General features: G+C 41.2%; 1 protein-coding gene across 4 annotated transcripts in view; it reads right to left on the bottom strand.

Moving 5' to 3' along the window:
• Shrm (shroom) overlaps positions 1–12,213 on the bottom strand; it is a 161,303-nt gene that overhangs the window by 41,935 nt on the left and 107,155 nt on the right. For all 4 annotated transcript variants that reach the window (XM_083091868.1, XM_083091869.1, XM_083091870.1 and 1 more), the window contains 5 exons: positions 3,840–4,217; positions 2,889–3,201; positions 1,283–1,528; positions 1,003–1,154; positions 75–920 (listed from right to left, as the gene is read on the bottom strand). In XM_083091868.1, coding sequence (XP_082947994.1) covers positions 75–920; positions 1,003–1,154; positions 1,283–1,528; positions 2,889–3,201; positions 3,840–4,217 — 1,935 coding nt within the window. The remainder of the gene's footprint in view (positions 1–74; positions 921–1,002; positions 1,155–1,282; positions 1,529–2,888; positions 3,202–3,839; positions 4,218–12,213) is intronic.

The raw sequence follows: 12,213 nt of genomic DNA, 5'->3' as shown, positions 1-12,213 counted from the left end.
GTCATTAATTATATTATTAGAAAAGAATAATATAACTGTGAAAAAATAAATTTTTAAAAATGTATTAGACACACCTTGATGATTGCGTAGATTCTTGCGGCTGCGTCGTACTGACAGGATAAAGTTTCCGTTGATTGCGTTCACGATCCAAATACAGCACGCTTTCCGAATGATGCCGCTGTGGAGTTTGCACTCTCGCGCTGTGAGCTATTAATTGTTTGCTGCATTGGACTCCATTGGTTTGACTCACGTCGGACATCGAGCCGTGTATAACGTTCCAATTTTCGGAGCCTTGCGGACTCGCACTTCCAATCTGTTGGCGCGTAGGACTTTGCGGCATCGGAGCATATTTGTCGCTTTCGAGTCTGCTTGAATTGTCCCACTGATTCGCTTGCGATCTTTCATTCGAATCGTCGTCAATGTTAGATTCCTGCCATTTACTCTCTCGAGCCGATGATGTCTGACAGATATCGTTTATCGATGCGGACGTCGTCGTGCAATGGCCGATTACAGCTGGCAAGCTGGTTCTGCCTTGTCCCTGTTTATTTCGATCGTTCATCGAAGTTTGCCATTTATCGAGATTGTATCTTCCTTTTGGACCCATTCCGGACGTACTAACGTCGCTCATGGAGCTCTGCCATTTCTCATGGCAAACGTTATTCGGTTTTTGAGTTAATATTCCCCCATTTACGCTGCTAACGTCTGACATGGATCCATGATGCCATCGATCCGATGCTCCTTGTCGAGGAGGCATACCGCTCGACACACTGACGTCCGACATCGAGCCATGCCATTTTAAAGTTTCGCTGCTAGAAGCGCTACCACTGGACGTAGTCACTACGCTATCTCTTCCTTCTCGGGAGGTGTCTTCCCAGGACGCCGCAGGCCTTTGTGCTACTGCCTCGCTGTCTCTTCTCAATCTGATAAGGAGAGCAAACTCTTATTACAAAGACATCACGTGATGTTTAATGTTAATGAGATGGTGTATAAAGACAATCTCACCTGTCGAGGAACGGCGTGTTTGTAGAATCCACGCTGGATACATAACTGTGATATCCTTCGGATTGTGCGTAGCTGGCTTGCTGAGAATGCTGCACTCTCGTGTACTCTTCGAGATCCGCTTGCGTTAAAGTTGTCTCGCGGTAAAGATCCACCTAATGGAAAATGAAGTACAACATTGAATTTAAAAGCATAATGTAAGAAAAAATAATTAAATATTTGCAGTCATTCTAAGTAATGTTTGTTACGTGCTTAGGATATTTATTCGACTAGATTCTTCTACCTGGGACACCTGAGGTTCCTGATAATTCCTTACATAAGCTTCCAGCTCAGCGTGATTCAAAGTCTGAGACTGCTCTTCCCGTTCTGGCGGTGATGGAACCACATATTCCGCGTCTCCTAAAGCTTTACCTTCGCGATCTACGCGCGGCCACAATCTCGACACTGCTTCTTCCTCGACATTGCTTCTGTTGCGTGACTCGTAAGTCTCAGCTGGGATCTTCTCGCAACGCTCCATTACCGTCTTCAACTGCAATATTCAATTTTTGCAGTGTAATAGAAAATCATAAGTGTACCTGGAAAGTAGCAGCTTGAAATAGCATTTGCTAAAGCAATTTTTCGGAATTTACTTTCACGATATAAGTAAAGTTAAAAGTAGGGCGCAATATCCGATAAAATAAGTATAATATAAAACATCTTATATAAATGTTCTAGTGTGTTGACCGAAAAATATTCATACATTAGATACATGCATTCGCTTGTATGAATAATGTTAGCTTGCAGCTATTATATGACTCACGATAGCGTCATTCATTCTCGCATAAAAGCGAGATAAAAATAAAAAATTTCGATCTTAAAATAAACATTGGCACGAAGAGAGCTGAATGCGTGTATTTTAAAATAGGAACTGCGCCAAATTAATAAAATTTCATTGGCGAGAAAAAGGGAACGAAAGCTAATTTTAGCATCCTTCTCGGTTTTTTTTTCCTTTTTTTTGACCATTCTCTTCTCCTTAATACCAAGTTGCTGGTACGTACCGGAATTTATGGTGCGCGATGCGGGTCGGACCAACAAAATACCACGGCCTACTTTTGAGAAAGCCGGTAGCACGACGACGATTATGTCACCGAGAGAAAGGAGGGTGCGGGTGTGGGAGATTAATTGCCTACGCTGTTTTAGGGCGCAGCACAATACTAAGGTCTTGCCCCGCAGTGATCCCGATTCTTAACACGGCACGTTCGGCTCGAATCAGTTCCTTTAATTGTTAAAACACGTGGACGGTGTCGACGTAAAACTTTGTAATTCGTTTGAAAGCATAAGAAAAAGTACTCCGATAAGCTCCGTTGCTTCGTGACTTGTTTATTCTACCGAGATACTTTGCCGTCGTGTAAACGAGATTCGATTTTGCAACCGTAAGACAATCAAGAACGCCTGACACAGCGAATTCTGTTTATAACAGGAAGTCGGAGGAATTGAGCTGATGCAAATCGCGTGATTAGCAGAAGAAGTTAAAAATATTTTGCAAGTGTAAACTTGATCGCCTTGAAAAAAGTCTACAATAAGAATATCTTATTTATCCTTTGTACGCTATCTTTTTCTATTAATCGTAATTATTTCTGCAAAGTTTTTTTAATTTTATTTTTTTATTTTATGTAGCATTCTTGTATTTAATATTTAATTGTTGATTAAAAGATTCTATTTAACATGAATAGTAAAATATACTAAAAAAAAAAAACAGAAATTGCCTGTATTGTACGTGTGCGTGATATCTTATGTATCCAATTAATAGTAAATTACCGCATTAAACCGTGTGTGAATGCGCGGTGTGTGTTTAGGCGTACAAACGTAATGCTCGTTTTGCGAAAAACAAAGAGGGTTTTATAAGTTACCTGCTGCGTGAACGCGGGATTGGGTCTCTTCGTGTGCGGTCTGGTGTACTGAGCTGGCTTCTCCTTCGGATAGTTGGTGTGGTCGGTCCAGGACTTGGAGCGATGGGAGCCGCTGTGTCCCGAGCTGTGGATGTCCTCGTCGGGGTGTCGCTCAGGTGCGCTCGGCCACGACGGATATTTCTCGTGTCCCGGGCCGTAACACACGCCCTTGAGACTGGAGGCATCCCTAACTGGCGGCGTCGGCGGTGGCGAGGCTTCGTCTCTTTCATTAAGGGGCAGCGTGAAGCTGTCGAATCCGAGGCTCTCGCTGTATCTAATGGAACAGAGACAGTTATGTGGAGACGTCGCGTTAAAGTGACACGTACACGTTGCATTCAGCGGCCAAAGAGCCGAGGCAGAAATAGCATGCATGACGCAACATTCCCTCATACGTGGAAACAATTACGCATGGACGCCAAATCGTCTGTTTATTAGCTCCCCACCCGATGAATCACTCGTAATATGCGACACTCTCGACCGCGATGCTTTCGCGCGCAATGTCATTGAACCACTTTATTACCAGGATGTGTGCGCTGACTACATAATTTATGGTACAGTCAACGGATTCAGCGTAATTCGTACGGTAATCGAGGTATTCCTTCGACAAGATACCGTTTGCGTCGGAAAAACTGAGATGTATCCTTCGGAAAAACTCAGACATATCCTTCCGGTTTGCAAGAAACGGTCGACAATCGCGTGATAAAATTGTCTACATACGGGTAAATAATCTTATTGGATATTACAGTTTGCGATCAGAATTTTAATGATTCCTTTCGTAATCGACGGATCTCTTTATTTGCGATAATTCGCATCGAAGAAAACAGGCAGAGAAGAAGGAGACTAGGCACAGATCTCGCGTCGCGTGAGCGGACGCCGCAAAAAAAAAATAAGCATATAATCGCGATGACGTACCCGCTGTCGTTCTTATAGCCCGAAGTATTCTTCTTGTGACCGTCGTTGTAACCGGCAACCGCGGTAGCCTTCTTGGCACCCTCGTGATCATTCCCCTCCATGCTGGACCTTCGTCCGTCGTTTCGCCTTCGACGAAAGTATTCGTTAAGAGCCACCGGTCGAGGCGGACTCTGCTTAAGGCCATAGCCTTCCTGAGAATACGATACGGCACTCTTGAAATTGGCAGCCTCGCTACCGTGGCCGTGGCTCGCGTAAGACTTGTAAGATCCCGGGGGACAGGAAGGTGGGCCTGGGGCCTCATCCTGGACGCGATATCCTGACGGCGACGGTTGCAGCTCCGTCATCGTGTAACCGACGTCCCCGCCATCCGGGATACACCTAAGTGCGCAGAAAATTAAAACCGTTGAGCTTCGATATTTCCACAAAATAAAAAATAATTATATAATTAAATATAATTAAATAATATATAATTATATAATTAAATTATATATATATATATATATATATATATATATATATATATATAAAATAATATATAATAATTAAATAATATATAATACATAATTATATAATTAAATAATTAAATAATAATAATCTCGTAATTAGATGATCGCGTAAAATGAATTGATTATAAATATAATGAAATCAGTCGCAGTATTTTCATATATTTATGAGATGTGCTCATGCGTGAATGTAAATTAAATTTTGCGTAAAACATTTTATCAATTCAATCTTCTTTATAACACTTTAAATTATAATATTATGTGTATTAATTCTGCTTTCTTATTTTTGAAATATAAAATTTATAGCATTAGTAAATTTAAAAATATTTCAATATTGAAAACATATGAAAATTATCTTAATGTTTATTTATATATGCAAATATATTATAATATGATTAACAAATTTGATAGAAATATATATCTTTGTATTTAATAAATCTCATGAAAACGGTCGGTCCAATCTTGAATTTTTTGACATCTCGTAATACACGATTTGTGTTGTTGTGAATATTTATCAGCAGTTAAAAAGATGCGGCATTATACTAATCTCACTTTGTTCGCGGGGAGAATTACATTATCTAGTAGTAGATGCGAGCTTGTAAGACTGGATGCTAGGTGTGTCGGTTACAAGATAAAATCCGAGGTAAACGTCTTACAGCTGCTTATTTAACCTTTGGACGAGTTTAGAGACATGTATACGTGCAGTTAACTTTCAAGCGACAGAGGAATAATGAGTCGTGTTAATAGAGGTGCACTCAGCGTGATTGATGAAACTGATAGATAGAACGCTATTTCCGAGTCAGGGGTCTCCAGAGCGCGTGAATGATGACAGCTTTTAACGGCACGAATGCTAAAAAGTAAAATAAACGATCGCGCATCTCCAGTGCGGAAGATATCGCCGGGTATGAACGTTCGCTTAACTTTTCGTTGAGCAGGTTTTTATCGGCTCTGCGATTAATTTAAAGCATCCTGGATTAATCATAAATTACGGCGAGCACTTTGGCTCATTTAAATTTTAAAACGAGTACATATGTATAATATATATTTCTTCCCGAGAGGACTGTATCGCGGTATCTTGCCAAAACAACGAATCTAAATAGCGTGCTTTTAAATTAAAATTGAGGAATACGGGTGGTCGATCGATTAATTGTCGAAAAATATGAAATCCTCTTGAGAGAAGAAACTATCAATGCTATCCGTCAACTCAAAATTAAAAGATTGCGAGAATAAATGGACACTGGGATTAATACAATTGTCTTCAATACAATCACTTCCACTTCCAAGACAAATTAACGACATTAAGTATACGTCGAAGATTCGATTTTCGTTGTGATCCACAATCGAAGAATACACTTCTGCGAGCGTCATTTTTCTCATAGTTTTAAATTTTATAATCTTCACGAGAAAAAGGGAAAAAAAAGGCGAAGTAGAATGATCCCAAAACCGAGAACAGCGTTTCACGAACAGTAAAATTTTCTTACGTGCGGTGAAACGTCCTGGAATCGACTGCCCTCAAGGCACCAGGTATAGTTGATTTTTACCTACGCGACCTACGTTTCCGACTTTGCCCAGTGATGGCTCCTAATTGCAAGATGTTCTGCACGCAACGCATATTCGAGGCACGCATCGATATCGTGGGCGAATGCAAAATATTTGAGTGATTTTGTAATAAGCGAAAGTGCACCACGATACATGGACGAATAATCGTTACGTATCTGACGAATAGTATCTAATAAGCGGTCGTTTCAGGGGATGTCGAAATTACAATTGCTCTAAATATAATGTAGCGTGCAAGTAACGGATTTATAATCTGTAGCGCACAGATCGTACCTACAATCAGACATAATAAACTGTAGTCGGTAATCCTTGTATGTAATTTTGCAACTCGTAACTTGATGTTTCCCTCAAAATAGTCTGCGAAACGTAATACGCTTTGTAACAGCCTGGTTAGAGAAATCGCTTTTCCAACTAATCAATCGGGCATGAAGTTATCAATCGGCGGATATTAGGCATTCACGACGCTGGCGTGCGTTAAATTGAATTTGTTACGGTAAGCATGTCGGCGCCATAATTTTATATAACTAGAAACGAATCTGAGACAGAGGCGCAGAGGCAGATTTACGGTTTCGAGAGATCCTAAACGCAACATCCAGATAATGACACGCACGAATTTCACTATTTATGAATCGATAAGTTCTCGAATACGTTTCTCCTCCATTCAAATTGTAGGCTAGTGTGTCATGCTGATTATACTGAATTTCATTGCAAATGAGTCGCGCTGGAGAAAGAGATACTTCCGCAATAGGACGATTCAATCACCGCTTCATCGGAATAAGGAAGTACTGTTCTAATAACCACGTACGCCCCCGTCGAATCTCCTCTTTTTTTTACGTCTCGCACGAGTTATCGATTGCTGTCGATGCCGCGACTCGGGTATTATTCTTTTCGTGCACGCAACACTAACGTAGCATGTAATTTCGGCATCGACTGCCAACGGGAATACGCCACGAGGATGATTATTACGGCAAATTGCAACAATGTGGCGAAAGAACGACTTGCCGATTCCATAAATGCCCGTGGACCGGAGAAAAAAAATGCAAACATAGATAAAAATGAAGAATCGCAAATTGCAAGTGTTATTAAGAGCCAAAAAGGCGCATCCTCGATCCTACGTCTCCAAGTATTGTCCATGAATAGCTGGAAACATCGTACATGCGGCATGTGATACCATTCACTGGCGCACTTTACGCGTCATACACGCTTGTTTTCCGCGATCGTGCCACGCATTTGCACGCATTCATTCGCCGAGAAGTTCATAGAGTCGATGAGGGAAAGAAGGATGGCGCAAGATGCATGCCAACGCGCCGCGCTCTCACGTTTTGCGCGTGGAAGGTGGATAGAAGCGGGTGCGACTTTCGCGCGTTTTAAAGTCTCGCGTGTCCCTAAATCACGCCTCTTAATTGCCCACTGCCCGCGGACATCACCGGGGGTCGAGTTTCACCGTGGAAATTCGCTAGAATTTATTTATTTCCCGCGCGAGCACGTCGTAAGGACGGAAAATAGAGGAGGTGTTCACCCAAATGATGCCTTTAACTTTTGCAAGATATGCGCGGGAGCAAAAGTCTCACGAGCGATATTAGCGTTATTAGCGAGGAGAGCGTAAAGTGTGCTTTTTAAGATTAGCAATGGTCTCCGCTTGCACAGCGCAACCTAATAATTGCAGTGCAGCTTAGGGGGAAGACTACTGTAATCATCTATCATGCATATTCTTGCGTAATAAATACGTTACTTTGCAATCTAATTAGTTAGCCTACCGATGAAATAATTCTGTATTTTTCGAGCTAATAAGAACCGGAATGATAGGCCAGTAGTTTCGAAGAAAATTAATTTCTCCTTGAAAGTGATTATTTATGGACACTAATTATAAGATATGAATTTTTCTAGATCCTATAATTTCGAATTAAAATTTATTTATATTTGATATAGGAGCAAGAAAAAAAAATCATGCATTAATTTCAGGAAAAAATTAATCTTCTTTGAAATATTCTATTACACTATCATTTTGCATATAACAAGTAAAATACTTAAAATTTGTGTTTTCATGAGAGCCTTATTAATTTTTTAATTGAAGTAATTCTGTTCAAGATATTGACGAACGCATAAAGTTACAGTCACAGGTTTTAAAGATATAAGATTGAAGCTTGAAGTAGATCGCTCTTTATTCTAAACGTGTCTGGTTTCCACAGCACGAACGATCGTGCTCTATCATCCGATTATCATATTGCTAGAGGAGTAGATGCACGTAGGATATACGAATATATTTAACTCGCGATGTGCGTACTTTTATATCCAGCTAAACTCAATGACTATGCTAACCCACAAAGAGTGTTATTTGTTGTTTCCGGACTGTCGAGTATACACAGGAAAGTATGTTGCATTACGCTCGTCGGCAATGTTCCGCTTTGCTAACGTTCGCTGCTTACCTCGGTGGGGTTCGGTGAGAAAAATAACGAGGGGAGTCGCGGGGAGTGGTCGAAATCGGAGGAAAAAGTTTCTTCTGGCCTTCATCTAAGAATAGAAAGAGAAGGTACACGGATATTTCACGAAGAGGACTCGCAGTGGGGCGAGAGCGTTGCGTCACGTAATTAATGCACGCCAAGTTCGTTGACTGGTTACTCGAATACGTAATTCCGGGGAACGATCGCGTATCACGAAGAAGAAGCTGGTTCTTAGAGATCGAGTCGGATCTCCTTTAACGTGTCATTAATTAATACAAAATAAATTCTTATTTTACGCGCATCTTATTGCATATATTTATCTCATCATATCCGAGATAGAGGTTTTCAAAATTATCGCATCCATTGGCGCTAATTAAATATTCATTATGATAATTTTATTATTATATTATTACTACATCATCAGGATATAAAGTGTAATTTATTCTAAATGCTTATTTTCTCTCTATGGCATTATTCGATTGAAAGGACGAGGAATTTTCAATAAGAAGCGCGCGGCGATTCGCAGGGTACAAATAACAGAAGCCGCAGCCGACAGCCGCGCAAGAAACAATGAAGGTCAACCCGCGTAGGTCGCGTTCTTGACGTCTGGGGCGCGTCGGGGGAAAGAAGAAGGAATCGACGGGGAATGCAGAAGGATCTTAGCTGACCGTTCCGTAGAATGCAGGGGAGACGTACGACGCTATGCGTGGCTTATCGCCGGCCCGTCTGTTCCTCGACGCCGCACGAAGCGGTAAATTCAATGCGGCCTGTGCGCACGCGAGCGAGGCTGGCGAATGGAAGGTGGAAGGCCGGAGGATATATAAAGGAAGGTAGATGAAGACGAAGGAAGAGGGGGAGGGGGAAGAAAGAGCGGACAGAGCGGTGCATGGTGAAGGTGTAAACCAGGACGGGACGACAGAAGCGAGTCCGGGCCGGGCCGAGTCTCGTGGGCTCCGCTCATGGAAATCCGGACCCGATTCCTTTTCCACCCGGCCAACAAAATTATGATCCGGCTTTTGCGCGGAGAGAGGGCGAGGGCGCGGACGCACGCGTTGGCGGTGGACCCCGTGTCTTTCGTGCGTACATACGCGTGGGTCTCCTTCTCCCTCTCTCCACGTCTACAACGGTAGCCGTCACTGTGCCGGCTGAATCGTGTTGAAAATACAGGCTGCACGAAGAGCATCTCCCTCGTCGGTATCCTCTCTTCGCAAGAGCGGCTTTAGAAGTGGTGCACGCCCATTGGCGTAGGATGCGACGGAACTCATTCGTTTCCCATCTTGACCGCGATGCCTCTTTCCTCCGCTCTTGAAGCAGGTTCCCTCTTTTCGTGTCCCTTTTCACGATAAATGTTCCAATTTTATGCACCATTTAATTATCGATCTACATCCATGCAGTCATAACTTACTTTTGTCAACCTGAATGTACTCTCGGATACGTGTATCCTTTGAAGAGTGCCTGATTTGCGAGAGTTAGCAGGTGGAAGGAAGTATGGAATTGATTATTACAGTCGCAAACATATCTATGCCATGATGTAAATCGTTATTCGTACAACATTCGCACGTGTCGTATATCTTCTATTCGATGCCGACGTACTCCGAGTACGAGGAGCAGCATCGCGTGTCATGTATCAGGCTGCTCGCGCCAATGAATACGCAGACGATGTCCTAGCTGGTGTTCTCAGACGAGTAGACGAGATAGTTGGCCAGCCATAGATGAGATTACAACGAAAGAATTCTCGTTACTAATTTACAATCTATATGGCAATAGAGAGGATAGATTCAGCTGTGCGAGATGAGCTTATCTGAAGAGTGCCTCGAGACTCTTCAATAATTTATGAATTTTTAATATAGGTTTGATTTTTTTAAATACAATCTTGATATTATTGTCGATGCAGATATCGAAATCTGTATTTATTCAAATGTACATGAAAAATGACGTAATATTCTTCTTTTATATATCTTGATATTTGTAACATATTGACGATTGGCGTATTACGATTCTTGTATGGGATGATATATTTTGTTCGATACCTCGGCTGACACATAGATGCTGATATTTATTGCAGACCCACTGCTCAATGTCATATGCATATTCACAGAGATTGCGGATATCAGATGCACCTGATAACGTTCGATATAATCGCGCGATGATCGATTACGCTTTTCGCCAGCATCATTACGTTAATCTCTCTCTCTAACGCGATTAATTCAATGTAATATTGCTACAGGGTACTGTCGATTATAAAATCGTTAAGGAAACTAACATAATAATCGGAGAAATGTCATTTGCTTGGAAGGGAAGAGGAAGAACAACCGTCAACGTAAGCCTGACCATGCGCTTTGACATATCCGTGCCAATCAATTTTTCCATCCGTCACGTTGCGGCAGCGCGTCATTTTATATGATAATGAGGCGAATCCAATTCCCTCTTTCGCCGCAATCTTCTCGGCAGTCGATTTGAATTAGCATAACCAAATGCGTTAGTCTATCCGACTAGGAGTCAACGATAGTCGATTTACATGCAACGTTTGATGGGCCGAAAGTCGATGAAGAGAACCGCTTTCGCCCATTTTGTGCGACGCGATTCAAACGAGAGATAGAATTATTCCAAATGGAAGAGGGAAGCTATATCGCGATCCTATTGGAAAAACATATGGAAAACTCGGGAAATTTCATGTTGTAGCGATAATAATACCGACATCGAGTGAGAGCGTGCCGTGGGATTCTCTCTTTACAACTTTCTCAGTCTCTCTCTTTATTTTGAGATAACTTTACTGCTCGCTGGTAATTTTTTGAAATTGCGGATATAAAAATATAAATATGTATATTTTGTTTACAGAAAATTACTCGATATATATATATCATCGAATATTGATATAAATCTCCTAGAAAGATTAATGTAGAATATTAGAATTTTTAATTATCTTATGATTACTGATAATTATTAATGATTAATAATTGCGAAATTGATTCACATTCTTCTATTAAAATCTAGATGAGGTAATCATTAAAAATTTTCTTTGTCTATTCACGTGTAAAGATTTTGAAAAAAGGAAGAAGAATAGAAAGGTGGAGCATGAGAAAAAAATAAATTAGTGAAATGCGAAGTATCTCACATGCACTCTCGTATCCAAGCAAAGAGACCCATAATTTCCGTCACTTTGACCCACGACGTGGTCGAGAGTTTATGTTCCTTTTTGAAAATGCGAGCCATAACTCGAGAGTACGATATGGATGTTTTGCGTAAAACATTAAGTCTGCATTACCTGATTAACGTGCACTTTCACGAGACGTTTTTTACAATCTTGAGCCACGTAATTATTATCAGAAAATTGACAGCGAGGATCGATCAATCTCAGGTATGCAATTATGCGAATCTATTAAACCGTTGGAAGCTATCTTTATAGAAGACAATGTTAAATACTGGACATCGTAACCATAAACATTAGTGTCGGCGGAGATCCTGACGACTTTCGGAATCCAATCGAGGCTTCAATTCTATCAATTGATCGCAAACTTGTGTAAACGCGCCATACCTACCGCGAATTATTGCCCGTTTGAATTCTATCGCAATCACGCGGTTAGTTTTGCAGCGAAAAATGAAAAAGCAAAAAGTTGCGAAAATAATGACGTGTCTTAATACGCGATTCTTACGATGTTAATAATCAACAAATAATACACAACAAAGTCCGGTGCAAAGCAGGTGCTCTATCACGGCTCTTGACTAGCACTTCTATTCGTTGAACTGGAGATTATCTATCTACATATTTCTCTCTCTTTCTCTACAATGCCCTCTACTCCTGATCCAGCAGATATTTTAGAGGACTGGCGGGATTGTGTATCTCCTGGTCCCGAAAGGAGAAGGAGGAACACG

This window comes from Camponotus vicinus, unplaced genomic scaffold (genome assembly GCF_025532165.1).
Source record: "Camponotus vicinus isolate PSW18456_S1 unplaced genomic scaffold, iyCamVici1.0 SCAF_2, whole genome shotgun sequence".
Classification (NCBI taxonomy): Eukaryota; Metazoa; Arthropoda; class Insecta; order Hymenoptera; family Formicidae; genus Camponotus; species Camponotus vicinus.
Note: the sequence above shows the minus strand (reverse complement) of the source record. Positions and strands in the feature narration are given on the sequence as shown.